The sequence below is a fragment of the Acomys minous genome (assembly GCF_964271855.1).
Source record: "Acomys minous genome assembly, chromosome: 8".
Taxonomy (NCBI): domain Eukaryota; kingdom Metazoa; phylum Chordata; class Mammalia; order Rodentia; family Muridae; genus Acomys; species Acomys minous.
In genome coordinates this window covers 100,940,465-100,959,623 of record NC_140489.1, presented here as the reverse complement: position 1 = coordinate 100,959,623, position 19,159 = coordinate 100,940,465, and the positions used below count along the sequence as shown (strand labels likewise).

Below are 19,159 nucleotides of genomic sequence, written 5' to 3'. Positions count from 1 at the left end.
CTTTGGGTTAAGTGAGAAGGGAGGGCACACACTCCAGAGCTAGACTGCCTGGGTTCTGATTTGAGCGCTGCCACTTACTGGTAGTGGATCTTTAGGCAAGTCACGCAATCTCTCTGCCTAACTTCCCGAATCTCTTAGAAAGGATATGCTATTCATTGTGAGGAATAGATGGTTAATGCTTAAATAGTTGTTTACACAATGAGAAAGCTATGTCAATACTGTTATAATATTACTAGAAAAGAATAGTTGATAACAGCATTTTATGATGGCCGTGGATGAACTCACCAGAGTTCATAGACTGTGTATACTACAGACTGCTGAGGTAACCCAAGACATACTTTGTTCTTTTCTTTGTAGATTTCAGAATGACTACAATCTTGACTTCCACTTTTAAAAACCTTTCTACTACATCAAAATGGGCCCTCAGATTTTGTAAGTTCAATTTTTCTTTCTTTTTTTTTTTAAAGATTAGATTTATAAGCATTGTGCATAGATATTCAATGATACATACTTTATATTTTGCTTTCCAGCTGTAAGACCTCTGAGCTGTTCTTCCCAGCTACGATCTGCTCCAGGTACAGTAATTTTAAAATAAACATTTCTCCATTAAATATTAGAATTCTGCATTTTTGATTTCTGAGTAAAACCCAAACTAATTTGTTAGTTCTTCCCTTTTTTGATTAACATGAGTATCATTATTACCCTCAAATAAAAAATATGTGTAGTCAATCAGTAGAATTACTTTGAGCTTAAGATGTTAAGAGAAAGCTGCTTCCTGGGCTTTAGGGCTTATAGAGTCATAAAGGTCCCATAAACTGGCTGGAGAGATAGCTCAGAGGTTAAGAGTTCAATTCCCCAGCCAGGCGTGGTGGCGCATGCTTTTAATCCCAGCACTCGGGAGGCAGAGGCAGGCGGATCGCTGTGAGTTCGAGGCCAGCCTGGTCTACAAAGTGAGTCTAGGACAGCCAAGGCTACACAGAGAAACCCTGTCTCGAAAAACCAAAAAAAAGAGTTCAATTCCCCAAGAGGTCCTGAGTTTAATTCCCAGCAACCACATGGTGGCTCACAGCCATCTATAATGTGATCTGATACCCTCTTTTGGCCTGTAGTTGTACCTGCAGGCAGAGTGCTGTGTATATAATAATAAATTAAATAAATCTTTAAAAAAAAAAAAAAGGTCCCATAAACTTTGCTGGGTCACTTTAGCCCCTGGCTGTCAGTCCTGGAAATGATTAGCATACAAACTGTCTTGAAACGATTATGAAGCCCAAAGTTAACTTTTGCAATCTGTAATTAGTGGTAGGCTTCTCTTATTAAATATCTTATTATCTTATATACAAGAGGACCTGTATCTGAAATAGAGGTGAATGGGAACCAAGAAGTTAAAATTTTAGCCATCATGAAATGAAAGAGTAAAATTCATTCACTTGATAGGGTTATATAGGTCCTCAGTAAACCCAATGAATTCAGTGCTTCTGTTACCTTTCCCATAAATTAAATGTCCACTCAGGCTTTTGCTTTGCACAGTCACACACATGGAAGTGACCTCTGCCAAATAGCTGAAGGTTGTTCTGATGGCAACAAAGAAGGCATTTTTTCAGGCATTTAGACTATTCTCTGTTGTCTCATAGCCATTTTTTGGTGTTTCTTTCTTTCTTTTTTTTTTTTTTTTTCCTTTCTCTCCCTAACTATGTCACAAGCTCTGAAATTCATGAGACTTAAACCTTTTTTGTGTCCCCAATGTCAAACAGTACCCTAAGAATGGTTTGTGTTAAAGCTGCTGATGATAATGACACAAAAAGGCACCTGACAAGCCAAGGGAAGTGACAACAGATTTTGGGTAGAGCAGGGCATGTGCCTGTGCCAAGTGGATTTTAGGTTGCAATAGTGTTATAACTACATAATTCCTCTTAACTCATTTGAGTATTATTGCTTGACAGGCTTCTTTGAAGAAATGCGAGCAAATGAATACAGGATTTATTGATGTTTTCCATCATCTCATAAACTTTGGTAGAAATTTTGACTGATTTGATGTCTTTGTTTCTTTGTCCATATACCTGTCTTTCTCGCACACAAATAGCAGTTACATAAAGTGTGGTACATCTTTTAATCTTTGATTTTAATTGTATTGAATATAGAATGCATGTGGGTTAATATTTGAACCCTAGATTTTCAAGTTATATGGTCTAGCTTGTACATTTGCAGATAAACTTTTGCAGACCAGAAGTGAAAACCATAGTATTTTTATTCTCGGTTGAAAGAAATTCTTAAGAGTTTATTGCTGTTGTTTATCCTTAACCATTATACATATTTGGGATATATATAAAGGAGCTGTACTATTTATATTTGAGAAATTTTTGATGTGGCTAGTAGCCAGGGTGCACATGAAACAATGGGAGTTCTTTCAGTGACTTAGATAATGCAATAGCTACTATTTTTAAAATATGATTTATAGAATTAATGTAATTATTTTTTAATGAGCTAAAATTGTTTAGAATGGCCAATTTTTACCATAGAGGTTGCTACAGAAGTTCAAAGAAGGAGCTATAGGTAACTGTAATTATTAAAGAACGCTTTATTAGGATAGAATGTGAGGTAGGCCCAGACACATGGAAGAACTGAATGAAGTGGGCTGTGCTAATGAGAGAGTGCCTGAATAAAGGCATGATGGTTGAAGTGAGCAAGGGCCTGGGTGCTTGCTCTGCTTGTACATTTAGAACAGTAGTAGATATTACTCTAGGATAGCTAAAGGGAGAACCACATAGAGCAGGGCAGTGGCTCTCACCCTGTAGGTCATGACCCCTTTAAGATTGAATGACCCTTTTACAGGGGCCACCTAAGAGCATTGGAAAGCACAGATATTTACATTACAATTTGTTACAGTAGCAAAATTACAGCTAATTTTTTGTTTGGTTCGTTTTTCAAGACAGGATTTCTCTGTGTAGCCTTGGCTGTCCTGGACTCACATTGTAGACCAGGCTGGCCTCAAATCACAAGGATCCGCCTGCCTCTGCCTCCTGAGTGCTAGGATTAAAGGCGTTTACCACCACTGCCCGGCTTTTTTTATTGCTTTTTTTAAAATTACAGTTATGAAGTAGCAACAAAAATAATTTTATGGTGGTTCAGGTCACCACAACATGAGGAGCTGTATTAAAAGGTCACAACATTAGGAAGGTTGGGAACCATTGAAGTAGAGCAAAAAATTAATTAGATAAGAATTAAAAAAAATAATTTACTTATTTTCATTCTATGTGCATTGGTGTTTTGCCTGCATGTATGTCTGTGTGAGGGTGTCAGATCTTGGAGTTACAGACAGTTGTGAGCTATCATGTGGGTACTGGGAATTGAACCCTGGTCCTCTGGAAGACCTATCTCCTCTCTGTATGCCTTTTTTAAAAAAATTATTAATTTATTAAGATTATACCTCAATTGTTATCCCCTTACTTGCTCTCTGTATGTCTTTTTAAAAATTCTTTTTTTTACTCTTTTGTTCTTCTCTTTGCTCTCAGGATTTGTGCTATCCCACAGCTGCCTTGCGGGTGATTTTAGTTTACTGTTGCCCCAGTTCTTTTTATGGCATCTTTTCAGCCTCTGCTAATGGATATTTATTACCAGTTTCTTTCTTTCTCTTTTTTTTAAAGATTTATTTATTTTTATGTATATGAATCCTCTATTTGCATGTACACCTGCAGGCCAGTAGAGGGCATCATATCACATTGTAGATGGTTGTGAGCCACCATGTGGTTGCCCGGAATTGAACTCAGGACCTCTGGAAGAGCAGACAGTACTCTTAACCACTGAGCCATCTCTCCAGCCTCCTTACTGTGTGTTTTTACTTGTATTCTTACCAGAGAGAATCTGTCCTGGCACAGTTTGTCACTTGTTTGAGATGACTTGAATTGCTGATTTCTGTCATTTGTAAAGTCTGAGTGTACATCCCAAAAGTCATGAGCTGGAAATTTGGCTCTTGTTGTGGTAATATGGAAGGTGGTGGAACCTTTAAAAAGTGGTACTTAAACTGGATGTGGTGGCACATGCTTGTAATCCTGGCTCTGGGGGGGCTTAAGTAGTAGTAACACTGAGAGTTTGAGGCCAACCTGAGCTACATTGTGAATTTGATATGTAGCAGTACCCTCTTCTTAAAAAGAAAAGAACAAGAAGAAGAAGAAGAAGAAGAAGAAGAAGAAGAAGAAGAAGAAGAAGAAGAAGAAGAAGAAGAAGAAGAAGCCCTAAAGGGAAGTATTTAGGTTATTGGTGAGAGGCATCAACCCTTGAGAGTGGTTGCTTTAAAATGAGGCCACCTCATGTGCTTGTCCTCTTCTGTACATAGTCATGTTTTCCTGCTTCTTTGCTGTGTTATGTTTAGCTTTGTTATAACACATTCAGGTGGACCTTCACCAGGACCGCAGTGTGCACCATGTAGTTAGTTTAGATTCCTTAGAATGTTCAGCCTCCTGTATTTTGTTGTAGCAAAAAAATGGTGCTAATACATACTGGCCAACTACTTTGTTGGTTTGTTGGTGGGCCTAGCACACCCCTCTGAATCTGATCAGTTTTTGCCTTGGATTTAGAATTATGACCATATGTGAATGCCTCATTGGTAGGAACTATAAATAGGATAACTCTTTAGAGGAGACTGTGAGAGAGCAAGCATAGAAAAATGTGTCTAGGCAAGTGCTCCACTCTTGAACTACCTCCCTTCCTGATATATATTTTCTTTCTTTCTTTTTTTTCTTTTTTGAGACAAGGTTTCTCTGTGTAGCCCTGGACTTACTTTGTAGACCAGGTTGGCCTTGAACTCACAGAGATCTGCCAGCCTCTGTCTCCAAGAGTGCTGGGATTACAGGCGTGTGCCACTGCATCAGGCTGATTTTATATATTTTAATTAATAGTTCTTTGAATTTTATCTTAAAGCTGTCCAGACCAAGACAAAGAAGACTTTAGCAAAACCCAATATAAAGAATATTGTGGTGGTGGAAGGTGTCCGCATTCCATTTCTGCTGTCAGGCACTTCGTAAGTATGAAATGATCATGTTAGTTGTTTGTTTCTCTTTTAAGGACCTATTTCCAGTAGTTTTTGTAGGTAATGATACCATTAGTGGGAGACTGTATGGAAAGCACCTGTATAAAACCAGTATAGAACAAGTTAAATCAGTGGTGGTGTACTGTAGCAAGGTGCTCTGTCGCTTCTATAATCTAGCTTGCCATGGTATTAGCCTGAAGTAGCCCTAACTGAAGGTTCAGTGTAGGGCCAGGTAGCATCTTTCTAATAGGGCTATCCTTTTCTTTTCTGGAACATTGTTTATGTAGGCATAGTTGAGTGCCAAGGATGGGCCCGTGAGAATTCTGAAGCACAGAGAATGAAGCTGCTTTAGTTTTCTGAAATGAAGAGACTTGGAGTTGACATAGCTGGTCCAGTGTTCAACCCCAAGTACTCTGGACTACTCTGAATATTTCTCAGAATCATACAACTGTTGTTCTTAGGCTTTTCTATCCCTAAGTGAGATTCAGTCTACACAGACACTGGAAATAGGCTCTGCTAATTAAGTTGAAGCAATTCGTTCTCTTCTTCTTATATTGTGTTAGTTTGTTATTTCTACTTTGGACAGGCAGTCACTTGTAAAAGGAACTTTTATTCGTCTGCTTCAGTTGTTGTCTCCAAGGCTTACTGCCTCCATCTGCTAACCCAGGCCTAGTCCTGTAAGCTTCTAGCCTCTATACAATCTACTCTAGGCCTAGAATGTTTTCAGCTTCTGAGACTTACTGCTTAATGAGCTCACCCAGTCTTGTCCTGACTGAGCTCTGGGCTGGCTGGTTCAACTCAGCTGTTCTGGCTCAAACTCCTCTCCCAGCTGATGTATTCAATCTGGCTTTTCTCTTAGCCTCTGAATTGCTCTGCCGGACTTCAGACTAACTTGTCTAATCTTCTGGCTGCTTCTCATTCTCTGGCTCATTCTATTTTCATCTGTGTTCTCTCCCTGCAACCTGTCTCTATTATTGTCCCAGTACAACTGCCTCCTCTCTCTCTCTCTCTCTCTCTCTCTCTCTCTCTCTCTCTCTCTCTCTCTCTCTCTCTCTCTCTCTCCATCACCCCCTAAGTAGCTTCCCTTTCCTCTCTCTTCTCTTGAGAGTTGGGTGTACCCTATTCTGTCAAATCTTTCTCTGATTTGTCACTTTTTATGCCACTCAATACACATCACTTTCAAACATGGGTACTTCCTTCTACAAACTAGCTTTACCTTCATTTTTTTGGAATTAAAGCATAGACCTAAGCTTTTCTTGACCGGAAATTTGCTCTATACCAGGCTAGCCTTAAATTCAGATCTGCTTGCATCTGTCTCCTGATTAAAGGCCCATTTGTATTGCAGCTGGATCACACAGACCTAGAAGGTCTTTGGATGTGATTTCTTGCCAGAGCAGCCATGTTCTGAATTAAAATTCCTCTACAGTCACTAACATTAAAAACTTAGTAGGGAATATTAGACTCCAGTTGAGACCTGTCTTCATTCATATGGAAGATTTGAGATGTTGAAGATACATTACCTTTAAGGGGCAAGGCATAGGGGCTGGAGAAATGGCTCAGCACCACTCACTCAGCATCGCTGGCTGCTCTTCTAGAGAACCTGGCTTCAATTCCCAGCACCAACATGGCAGCTCACAACTGTCTGTAGCTCCAGTTCCAGGGAACCTAACACATTCATGTAGATATACATGCAGACAAAACACCAGTTCACATATAATAAAAATTTTAAATGCAAGTCATAAAAGAGCTAGTGAGACAGCTCAGTGGATAAAGATGCTTGCTACCAAACCTGATGACCCAAGTATAGTCTCTGGAAAGTAGGGAAAGAACCAACTCCTACAAGTTGTCCTATGACTTTCCAAAGTGGATGAACACACACAACACCAAGTGATTAAAAAGGGGGGACATAAACACAAGGTGTAGAGCTTTGTGAGTAATGTGGAAGAGGAGGGTGGGAAGAGCAGGAAGGCTGGACTTAGTGACTCATTTCTGACAGACTTTTTGCAGGAAGGGAAAGTAGTAGCTCTATAGTCATCTTAATGCCATGCACCCAATAGAAAGCAATGAGAAAAGTGCCCAGCCTCCAAACTCAGGTGTCAGAAGTGTTAAAGTCATCAACCTCAAGGAGAGACTGGGAGTTATTTGTCAGACACTCAGCAGGTTCTGAAGGAGTTTTAGGGTTGTCAGATTTTTTAAAGATGACAGATAGCAAAGTCAACTGTTTCTTTATTTGAACTGATAGTCTGACTTGGATAATAAGATTAATTGCATTTTAACATCATATATTAGGTAATCTGTATGCATTTTAAATTAAAAAATATTTTATTGATATTCCAGGCTTTTGGTTTAAATTGTTTTCTTTTCCCAGATATAAAGACCTAATGCCACATGACTTGGCTAGAGCTGCACTTTCGTAAGTAAATGAAGTTTTCTGTTTTTTTCATTTAAAATATTTTTTTCTAATTTTTGCATGTTCTGTAGAATTTTCATATCTAGGATATGTTAAATTTTATATGGCAAGAAACAATTTTAACTAGGGCTTACAAGGTTTCTTTGAGACAGGGTTTCACCCTTTATTTCGCACTGGTCTGAAGCTCATTGCTGGGATTAAAGGTGTGTGCCATGATAAGATTACATTTTATTTTAATCATATATGTTAAAATTTAACAGCTTTGAATGGAAAGCATCTTTATTTTGCAAGCTCAGCATGTAACATCTTTACATGACTGTATCTTTTGGTGGTGGTGTAGATGGTGTTTATTATAGCATTCTCTGACTGGCCTGGAACTCATTATGTAGGCCAAACTGGCTTCAAATTCACAGCAATCTGTCTGTTTCATCTGTATTCTGGAAGCAGTATTCATACACATAAGGTAAAAATTAAGAAAAAAAAGAAACTTGAAGGTTCATGTGCAAACCAAGTCAAAATATAAATTAGATGTAGTGAAATGAGACTGAGATGGATGAATAATTTGGTGTGGTCATAAAATGTGCTGTGTCTGTGTGAGACATTCTCTCTCTAAATTTCCAATGACGTTTTGCTTTATGTCTCCCAGTAGCCAAAAAGGTCTTTGGTTGGAAAATGCTTTCATTTAACATTTCTATGCATTGTCACTCATTCCATTTGTGTTTGTCTTCCTGCCAGACTTTAGGGGAACCGGCAGTGGCATTGTTTTTCTGTATTTACTGTTTACTCTCCCTAGTTACACAATAATCATTTCCATCCCCAAATCTCTTTGTAATTATACTTTGGAAGCTTCTCTTTAGGGACTCTGTGGTCATAAATACAACATTCTTTTCTCTTTGTCCCCTACCATTTGACACTGACCTGGCCTGGACCTGTCTTCCTTTGAGTTCTTGTATTGCAGCTTTCTGATTTCCTTCCATCTTTGCTTCTTTATTCCTCTTCGTTCCCCTCTGCTTCTCTCCTTTTCCTTCTTTTTTACTTCTCTGGTGGGGTTGTTAGCCCAAAGGCCTTGTGTGTCCTGGGCGAAGGTCCTACCAGCGAGCTACATCTCTAACTCCATGCAGATTTTATATAGCTCACTTTTGAGTTTTGACAAATGTGTACTGGTGTTCTGTTTTTTGATGTGGCTCCTTAAACTCTTGTTTCTATAATGTAAAATGGTATTTATTTAATTTTTGTGTGTTTGAGACGGAGTTTGCTATGTACCACTACAGTCCTTTTGTCTTAGCGTCATGAGTGCTGGGATTGTAGGCATGTATCAGTGTGCTGTTCCAAGGCAGGGACAATTAAACACCAAGTCTGCATTTGTGATATGCTCATTCCTACTTGAGAGTTAACTGCTTCTTGTTTATATTGTGGTCAGAGCTAAAATATATGTATACTACTTAAATTATACTTTTATGTTAATATTTAACATTTAGCATTTCTACAATTATACTTGACCTTCTGTAAGTATCTCCTCTTGGTACTGATTTCTGGTGATATTAGCTAACACTGTTATTTCAAATCATTTTTTGTTTGTTTTGTTTTTCGAGGCAGGGTTTCTCTGTGCAGCCCTGGCTGTCCTGTAATCCCTTTGTAGACCTTTGTAGGCCTCAAACTTACAGAGATCCACCTGCCTCTGCCTCCCTGAATGCTGGGGTTACAGGTGTGTGCCACTGTGCCTGGTTCAAATAGTTTTTTTTATTTGAAGTTTATTATTTGTGTATGTTTGTTGTGTGCTCAGGCAGGCACATGCCACAGTATGCGTGTAGAAGTCAGAGGACAACTTTTTAACAGTTCCCTTCTTCTACCTTTATCAAATTTGGGTAATCCAGCTTCTATACCAAGTGCTTTACCCACTGAGCCTTCTTGCTGGCCCCAAGCTTGTTTGATGAGGCCATACCTTGTTATATATCCCTGGCTGGCCTGTAATGTGATTTGTAGACCAGAATGGCCTTGGGCTCACAGGGATCTGCCCTCTTGTGCCTCGTGGTTCTAGCATTACAGACATGCATTACCACCACTCCTCCTGAACCCAGCTACAGCGAGGACTGAACCCAGGGTTTTGGGCTTCCTAGGCAAGTGTTCTGTCAGTGAGCTGACTCCATCTGCCCAAGTGAATTTTGATTGTTTTTTTCTAATGTCTCATTACCAAGTGACCATCAGATATTGGCTCTTCACATTACTCTTCACTCATTTCCTCTTTGATAAGCTGTTGAATGTTTGTGTCTGGCCTTTTAAAGGGAAAGACTTATCTTTGTATTTTCGTGGTGATTAGGATTGAACTAAGGACCTTGTCTATATTAGGTGAGCACTCTCCCTCTTACTCATAACTCCAACCCAGAGCTTCCCTGTTTAAAAATGTGCAGTGTTTTATGTGATGTTCTCTGTGTACCTTAATGTATAAACTGTTTCTTTTCTTTGGATTTCTACTTTTAGGGGTTTGTTGAATCGGACCAATATTCCGAAGGATGTTGTTGATTACATTATCTTCGGTACAGTTATTCAGGAAGTAAAGACAAGCAATGTGGCTAGAGAGGTAGGTAAAGCAAAATTTATAGGACTGAGCTTGATAGGGTTGGAGAGATGGCTCAGGAGTTAAGAGCACTGACTGCTCCTCCACAGATTCTGAGTTCAATTCCCAACAACCACATGGTGGCTCACAACCATCGGTAATGTGATCTGATGCCCTCTTCTGGAGTGTAGGTGTACATGCCGATAAGAGCTCATACACACACACACACACATGCTAGGCAAGTGTACTACCACTAAGATACATCCCCAGCCTAGAATTTACCATTTTAAAGTCATTAAACTCTTAAGATTCATTAACTGAGCATGTATTTGACTTAAAGTCGGATTATGTATACTATTATTATATATACTATTATTATGTATCCACATTTTGTTGTTAAGTCAGATAAATTATTTAAGTGGGGTTGGGAACCGTTAGTTTATTTGTCTCTTGTGTTAGAGAAACAGTATAGCAATGTGGCTGATGCTACTCTTTGTAATGTTAGCCATTATGGCTTCTAATTAAACTTTGGCATATTGTAGCCAATTTCATAACTTGGTTTTTGTGGTTGGAGGTAGCCTTGCCTATAATTTGCTACCTTTGACTAGATGACACGTAGGCAGATTGCTTTTTATGTAACTATTTCATAGGCGTTTACCTTTAGCCTAGTTGGCACATACCCATATAGTGCTCATTGGGCAATGGAGATAATGTCAGCCTTGGAACTAGTGTGAGTATTCCACAGGCATGTGACTGTGAATAGTTCAAACACGGTTTCTGGACTTTGTTTCAATTCTTTGGATAAATTTGGCTTTCAAGTATATTTATCATTATTTCTTCTCTGTGCTTCTGTGTTCATTATAGTTGTGAGGATAATAACTTGCATTGTCAGCCAAGGTAGAAGGGCAAATGTGCAGATCAAAAGCATTTGCTCTCTCACACTTTTCCCACACAGCAAGTGTTAGAACAGCTGAAGTGGCAGCACTGGACAAGCTCACAAAGTGACCAGCCAGGTGCTACTGAAGGGCAGAAGAGAATTGAGAGCAGGAAAGAGGTCTCTGTTCTCCTAGGGTTTGCTTTTCCTCTGCATCTTCACAGTTTTAAACATACTTAATAAGAGTTCCAGTGGGGGGGCTGGAGAGATGGCTCAGAGGTTAAGAGCACTGACTGCTTTTCCAGAAGACTCGGGTTCAATTCCCAGCACCCACGTGGCAGTTTCCAACTGTCTGTAACTGAAAGATCTGATACTCAGAGACATACATGCAGACAAAATACTAATGCATAAAATAGAAATAAATAAATTATTTAAAAAAAAGAGTTCCAGTGGGTAATTAAAAAAAAAAAGTTTGTGGGATAAAATATATATGGGTGAATTTTGGAAGAACTACTTATCTTGTTCAACTATAGAATAGTTGAATAAATTATAATTCAACAGAATAATGTAGTATTATTAGTCCATTAAGAACCATACTATGAAACTTATTTTAGAAAGTTTCATGGGTACCTAATTTTGTCAAGCTGCTCACAGTGTTTTCAACTTCTGTATCATGATTATCTGTATCAATGTTAAATCTGCTTCAGTTTTCTCTCTATTTTCATTCTTTTTTTTTTTTTTTTTTTTTTGGTTTTTCGAGACAGGGTTTCTCTGTGTAGCCCTGGCTGTCCTAGACTCACTTTGTAGACCAGGCTGGCCTCAAACTCACAGCGATCCACCTGCCTCTACCTCCCAAGTGCTGGGATTAAAGGCGTGTGCCACCACCGCCTGGCTATATTTTCATTCTTTACTCAAACCAAAGCCATGGTGTTTTTCTAGGAATTTTTTCCTGAAAGTTTTACATCTGTTATTACATCCCAGCTGTTGATTGGCACAAGGAATTTTCTTCCCTTAACCTCATACTAATATCAGTCATGCTGTATTCCATATAATTTCTTCCTTCCCTTCTTTCTTTCCTTCCTTCCTCCCTTCTTTTTTTTTTTTTTTGAGATGGGGTTTCACTTATAAAGCCCTGGCTAGCCTAGAACTCACTATGTAGACCAGGCTGGCCCCAAGATTACGAGAGTTACACTTCCCTCTGCCTACAGAATACTGGGATTAAAGACATGTGCCACCGCACACCTGACTCTCTAGGTAATTTTTGTAGCTAAGAAGAGCTAAGGTAGAGGTGATAGGACAGTTTTAAATATTAGTAGTGGAACTTAAAATCTAACTAAACCCAGCTAAAGAGTTTCATTAGAACCTATGCTAATATTTTTTAAAAGATTATTTATTATGTATACATTATTCTGCCTGCATACCAAAAAGAAGGTGCTAGATCTCATTATAAATGGTTATGAGCCACCATGTGCTTGTTGGGAATTGAACTCAGGACATCTGGAAGAGCAGCCAGTGCTCTTAACTCTGAGCCCTCTCTCCAGCCCACAATGACCTGTGCTAATATTAATATGAAATCCTAAAAGGCTTTGTGTCACTACCAAACCTGATTTTGCTGGAAGATGTCAATGTAATTCTCCTTCAACTTTTCTTTCTCCTTGGTGCCTTGAAAGTGACTCGATCTTTAAATAGAAGGATGTGGACAAGGGTCACCAGCTACCAGTTCTATTTAAAGTGTCATTAGTCCTGTGGGTCAGCTGGGGCCAAGGGTAACGTGCTACAGTGGCCCTCGTGAGGACCACGCTGTTCCAACTTGAGTGCCCTTACCCTTGTCCCACTGAGGAGTCTTTTCTTTTGCCCTCAACACCTGCTACTAATTTCCTTTCCAAATGGCTTAGGTTGAGAAGTTGACATGCAGCTGCCAGAAAGTAGTTTTTAGCACAGTCATTTAGGCACTTAGTAGCAGGCCTCCCTGGAGACACCAGAGTAAGGTCATACTGGTGTATACAAAAGTAACAGCTGGAGAGATGGCTCAGCAGTCAGAGCACTGGTTGCTCCTCCCTAGAGGACTGGGGTTCAATTCCCAGCACCAACATGGCAGCTCACAACTGTCTGTAACTCCGGTTTCACGGAATCTGACACCCTCACACAGACATACATGAAGGCAAAACACCAATGTACATTAAATTTTTTTAAAAAAGGAACCGCTGTCTGCCCCGGCAGATGGCAAATTGTATCAGGCCCAGTGTAAGTATGAAGAAGGCAAAGGTCAGCAAAGAGACATGGAGCCTCTTTAACCTAGAATTTACAGCATCTGTTTCACCAGACTGTAGGACAATTTGTATTCTGATGATAATTAAGTAGTTAAAAAAAAAAGACTACTAAAAATAATTCCTTGTAAAGGACTTTCATAGCTCATAATAAAGGTGGGAGAAGTTAGGAACTTTTTTCTCCCACTAAAGTTTTAGTATTAAAAAGATTTTTTCTAAGTGTGCCTAAATTCCTTACGTTAACAAAAATGGAATGTTTTAGCAACATAAATTTTCCCAACAAATAGTGTAAAAACAAGTATAGATGTCGTGGCTTCATGTTTGATTTTGTGTCATGAAATTAGATGCCATTTTCATTTGACTAATTAGGAGGCCCTAAAATTTTCTCAGAGCTGCTAAAGCTACATTGATTGGAGTCACTTTCTATATCATTAGTTGTTCTGGAAGTTTCTCTTGTAGTCATAAACTGGCCTGGCACTTATTCATCAGAAGTTCTCTTGAGAGTCAGATAGTTCTCTAAAGTTCCTTTTATTGAATTGAACATCTCTACATTTGGCAAGCTTTCCAATTTTACTTAGCCTTTAGGTCAGTAGTGTGGCTGTCTGAGAGAGCTGGGTGTAGAGCAGGCAGGGACCTAAGTAGGATCTCTGTATAAATGGTTAGGGTTTTAGTTGTGATTTTTTTTTTTTCAAGACAGGGTTTCTCTGTTAGCCTTGACTGTCCTAGACTTGCTTTGTAGACCAGACTGTCCTTGAACTCAAAGAGATCCACCTGCCTCTGTCTCCCGAGCGCTGGGATTAAAGGCGTGCACCACCACCACCCAGCTTGTGATTTTTTTTAACGGTCAATTTGTAGAAACATTTTATGCCTTTGCTCTGCTGCCATGCTTTACTGCTTCAGGGATACATGAAAATCCCACCCCATGATGTAGTTTCATCACTCTTTCAATTGTATATTAAATTTTAAGTAAGATAAACTTAAATGGTATCTTTGGAGGCTTGAAGTAAAGCATTGTTAATAATTAAATGAGGTCAGAGAATAATATAGCCACCAAGCTGCTGACTTGATCATTGTTAGACTATATATCTGAATGCTGTGGAGGCTGAGGCAGGAGGAATACAAGTTCAGGGGCTGCCTGGGCTACAGAGTGAATTCAAGGTCACTTTGTGAAGTCCTGTTTTAAAATAAAAAGTAAAGAGGGCTGGGGATATATCTTAGTGTTAAAGGAATGTGCTACCAAGCCTAATGGCTTGAGTTCATCCCTTGAGCTCACATGGTAAAAAGGTAGAACGAATTCCCACAGTGTCTTCTGACCTCACATGTATGTCCTGATACGCATGTGCCTCACATGTGCACACAAATAGATAGATGTAATAAAAATGTTAAACAAATAAAACACTTGTTATCAGGAGTTTAGGATAGTACCTTTCAGTGTCTAGAAGAAATGCTAGTGAGCCATCTTGTGATGGGCTTAATCTGATTTTAAATATTGCTTTGTAGAATATTAAAATAAAAAACTGTTTTATAATTCACCAGGCAGAGTCACGCTCAGGGTTCACTCACATGTGTTTTCTCTCCCTCACTACCTCAAGGCCGCCCTCGGAGCTGGCTTCTCAGACAAGACTCCTGCTCACACTGTCACTATGGCTTGTATCTCTTCAAACCAAGCCATGACCACAGGTATGTGGAAGTGGAATCCAAAGGTGCTTGCTGATTTTACTCCTTTTAACTAATCTTAAGAAAAGTAAGTGTTCAGCACAGAGCTCTTCATTTGTGTTTTTATAAAGATGAAATTATGTAAAAGTTGGGGATTTTTCCAGAGTAGTTTCCGTGTCCTGTGGAGACAGTTGCATTCTTCCCTGTTCCTGGGCTGGCTGATACTGGGACCGTCAGTGGGAGGAGGTGCATATTCTGACCTGCCCAGGCAATTCTGATTGGACTTTCTTCTATGAGGACTAAGTCCTGCAGTCTCAAGCATCATTCTGGTTGTGAAGTCCTGCTCCAGACAATCTAAGTGTGGGGTGGGAAGATGGCTTAGCTGTAAAGTTGTTGAGTAAGCATGAGGACCAGGGTTTGATGGATCCCTGCTAAATGTACTTAAAGTGTGGCAGCCTGTTTGTAATCCCAGAATTCAGAAGGTAGAGACAGGATCCCCAGAGCCAGCTGGCTGGGATCAGATACCCTGGCCTGTGTGTGTGCGCGCACACACACACACACACCATGAGAGCACACATTTCTACATGCTTTTATTTTGTCTTTACTTCGTACTCACATCCTTGGTAATCTATATGGCATTTCAACTACTAATAAGCTTCCTAAAATTGTGAGGTATTAAATAGCTACTGCTGGGGGCTGAGGATGGCTCAGCAGTTAAGAGCACTGACTGCTCTTCCAGAGGTCCCAAGTTCAATTCCCAGCAACCACATGATGGCTCATAACCATCTATAATGGGATCTGATGCCCTTTTCTGGCCTGCCGGCGTTTATGCAGACAGAGCATTGCATATATAATAAATAACTCTTTAAAAAAAAATAGCTACTACTATTTAATGAAAAGACAGAAACTTGACAGGTTTAGTACTTAATGGTATTATAATAGTATCAAGGCTGGATTGGGCAGGTCAGTTCATGAGTGGTGGGGAATGACGCCAGAGGCAGTCGGGGGGCTTCTCTACTGAGCAACATGAGGCTGACTCCCAGTTAAAACAACAAAAAGCTTGTCAGTTACCACAAAGGGAAGCTCAATCTGAGAAGTCAGATACCTCATGTAGTGGAAATTAATATTGTGTTGGGGGTTAGAAGCAAACTTTTCTGAACATTTAAGCTGGGAGCGTATAAAATATTATTTGAGTTGGACTGGAGAAATGGCTCAGCCCCTGGCTGCTCTTCTAGAAGACCTGGGTGTGATTCCCAGCACCCATATGGCAATTCACAACTATTAACTCCAGTTCCAGGAGATTTGATGCTCTCTTGGCCTCTGTGGGTAGTAGGCACAAATATGAGGTACATGTAGGCAAAATGCTCATACACACAGAGTAAAATAAAAATAATTAAAAGAATATCACTTGAGTTAATTTAGAAATTGATGCCTTGTATCTTGGTTAAACCTTCTCAGGCCAGGCATGGTAGGACACGCCTTTAATTTCAGCACTTGGGAGGCAGAGGCAGGCGGATCTCTGAGTTTGAGGCCAGCCTGGTCTACAAAGTGAATCTAGGACAGTCAGGGCTGTTACACAGAGAAACTCTGTCTTCAAAAGACAAAAAAACCTTTTCTCAAGTGTGTTGAATGTGTTTTTAGACGTTTAAAAAACATTTTCTTGTGTTTGCCTATTTTTTTTTTGTTTATTTTTGTTTTGTGTGTGTGTGTGTGTTTGCCTATTATGTGCAAACTCTTTAGTTCAATCTCCAGAAGTGCATAATGGTAATAGACCCCTTGAAAAGTTAAAAACTGTCAGGCGCTGTGGCCCACATCTGTAATCCCAGCACTCAGGGAGGCAGAGGCAGGCGATCTCTGTGAGTCCAAGGCCAGCCTGCTCTACAGAGTGAGTCCAGGACTACACAGAGAAACCCTGTCTCGAAAACCCAATATAAAACAAAACTAGCTAGGCATAGTTTGAAGCCAACCTGGTCTACATAGTGAGTTCTAGGATAGCCAGGGCTACACAGTGAGACCCTGTATCCAAGAAAGAAAGAAAGAAGGAAAGAAAGAAAGGAAGGAAGAAAGAAAGAAAGGAAAGAAGGTTAGAAACTGATTACTATTATACAAAGCTGGTAACTGTTACAAATATTTTTTTCATGTATTTTGCATGCATGCATGCATATCATGATGCATGTGTGCAGGTCAAAGGATAACTTGTGGAAATTGGTTCTCTCCTGCCATATTTGCTCTAAGGATGGAGCTGAGGTCCTCAGGCTTGGCTGCAAGTGCCGTCACCTGTTGAGCCATCTCACTGGCCTCCTTTTATAGAGCTCTTTAATCAAGAGGCTTCCATTTCAGTGGTCTGTTATTCCTATAAAGTTGTTCATGCACATATACTTGTACTCTGCAGCTGTTGGTTTGATAGCTTCTGGCCAATGTGATATCGTTGTGGCTGGTGGTGTTGAATTAATGTCTGACGTCCCTATTCGTCATTCAAGAAAAATGAGGAAAATGATGCTTGATCTCAATAAAGCCAAGACTCTGGGCCAGCGCCTGACCTTACTCTCTAAATTCAGACTGAATTTTCTGTCCCCTGAGGTAAGATTTGTGAATTTGATGTAAATAGTTATTAGTCTCCAGAGCATCCTGAAGCACTAGATTACAATTAGATACAACACATATTCTGCTCTTTGACCTCTTGAGACAGGGATTCTCTGTGTAGCCTTGGCTGTCCTGCACTTGCTTTGTAGACCAGGCTGGCCTCAAATTCAAAGCCATCTGCCTGCCTTCTTGAGTACTGGCTAACACACATTCTAATAATCATGTATTCCCTTGATTACAGGCCAGAGTATTTGGTCAAGATGGGGGTGGAAGTAGTTAAAAATTTGTTTTTGTAGCCTGGGCATAGTGGCATATACCTTTAATCCCAGCACTCCAGAGGCAGGGTCTAGTGAATTTGTATGAGTTCAAGAGCAGCCTGATACACATGAGACTCTGTCTCTAAAAATGTATTTGTTCACCCTCTTTGGAATATATTTTCTCAGGCTGGGTGGTGGTGGTGGCAGAGACTGTCCGGTCTCAGAGTTCAAGGTCAGCCTAGTCTACAGAATGAGTTTCAGGGTTACACAGAGAAACCCTGTCTGGAAAAACAACAACAACAACAAAAGTGCTTGCTCACAAAGAGCTTTCTGCAATTCTCTTATAACTTCTTTGGTGTTTTGTGTTTTTTTTTGTGCCAGGGCTTTGCTGAGCTTGCCTCAATTTCAAAATACCCCTGCCTCAACCTCCTGAGTGCTAGGATTATAGGGATGTGTCCTTATGTCTAGCCAGTGAATAGATTCCAACTTTTCTAAGTAGCACTGAGCAATTCTATGCATCACCTCACACCTCTGAAGAGTAAAACTGTTCTGTGTCTCCTTCACCAGCTCCCTGCCGTGGCGGAGTTCTCCACCAATGAGACCATGGGCCACTCTGCAGACCGACTGGCTGCCGCCTTTGCTGTTTCTCGAATGGAGCAGGATGAATATGCTCTGCGTTCTCATAGTCTGGCCAAGAAAGCACAAGATGAAGGACATCTTTCTGACATTGTACCCTTCAAAGTACCAGGTACATAGTGATACTTATTGGGGCGTTCTGAATTGATTCATTTGCTCCAAAAACTTCAGAATTGTTTATTTGTTTTGGTTTTTGTTTTTTCGAAATGACTTTCTCTGTATAGCTTTGGCTGTCCTGGACCTGATTTGTAGACCAGCCTGGTGTGAACTTACAGAGATCCACTTACCTATCCCTCCTGAGTGCTGGAATTAGAGGCGTGTGCCATCACACCTGGCTAAAATTGTTTTTAAAAAGGATTTACTTATTTTTACCTTCTGTTTTTCTGTGTGTGCCTTAGTGTATGTATGTGTGTCATGTGCGTGCAGATGTCCACAGAGGCCATAAGAGGGCATTGGAGGTCCTGGAACCACTGTTAGAGGTGATTGTGAGTCAGCTGATGTGGGCGATGGGAACCAAACCTGGACTCTCCACAAGAGCTAACAATTGAGCCATCTCTTCAACCCTAAAATTAAAACCCTTCAGTGATAATTTTTTAAAGACACACTTTTACTATGTGGCCCTGACTGGCTTTGAGCTCATAGGGGGACTGTATTGCCTCCCTAGAGCTATGATTAATTTACTTTTTACTAAGTACAATGATTGTTTTCAAAACACTCAGCTTATATTCTTTTTGTTTTTGTTTTTTAAAACAGGTTTTCTCTGTGTAACCCTGGCTGTCCTCAAACTCAGAGATCCACTTGCTCTGCCTCCTGAGTGTTGGAACTGAGGCTGGCCTTGAACTCCAGATCCTCTCCCTCTAACTCCCAAGTAGAATTGCATGCATGTGCTACTGTGCCAA

The 19,159-nt window shown here is 40.0% G+C and overlaps 1 protein-coding gene across 2 annotated transcripts in view; it reads left to right on the top strand.

The window, feature by feature from the left end:
• The window catches only part of HADHB (hydroxyacyl-CoA dehydrogenase trifunctional multienzyme complex subunit beta), a 35,389-nt gene that overhangs the window by 8,324 nt on the left and 7,906 nt on the right, over positions 1-19,159 (top strand). For both annotated transcript variants that reach the window (XM_084792604.1, XM_084792605.1), the window contains exons 2-9: positions 358-432; positions 531-575; positions 4,915-5,014; positions 7,392-7,436; positions 9,912-10,011; positions 14,721-14,808; positions 17,177-17,364; positions 18,192-18,372. In XM_084792604.1, the coding sequence (XP_084648730.1) occupies positions 366-432; positions 531-575; positions 4,915-5,014; positions 7,392-7,436; positions 9,912-10,011; positions 14,721-14,808; positions 17,177-17,364; positions 18,192-18,372 (814 nt within the window). In that variant the 5' untranslated portion in view covers positions 358-365. The remainder of the gene's footprint in view (positions 1-357; positions 433-530; positions 576-4,914; positions 5,015-7,391; positions 7,437-9,911; positions 10,012-14,720; positions 14,809-17,176; positions 17,365-18,191; positions 18,373-19,159) is intronic.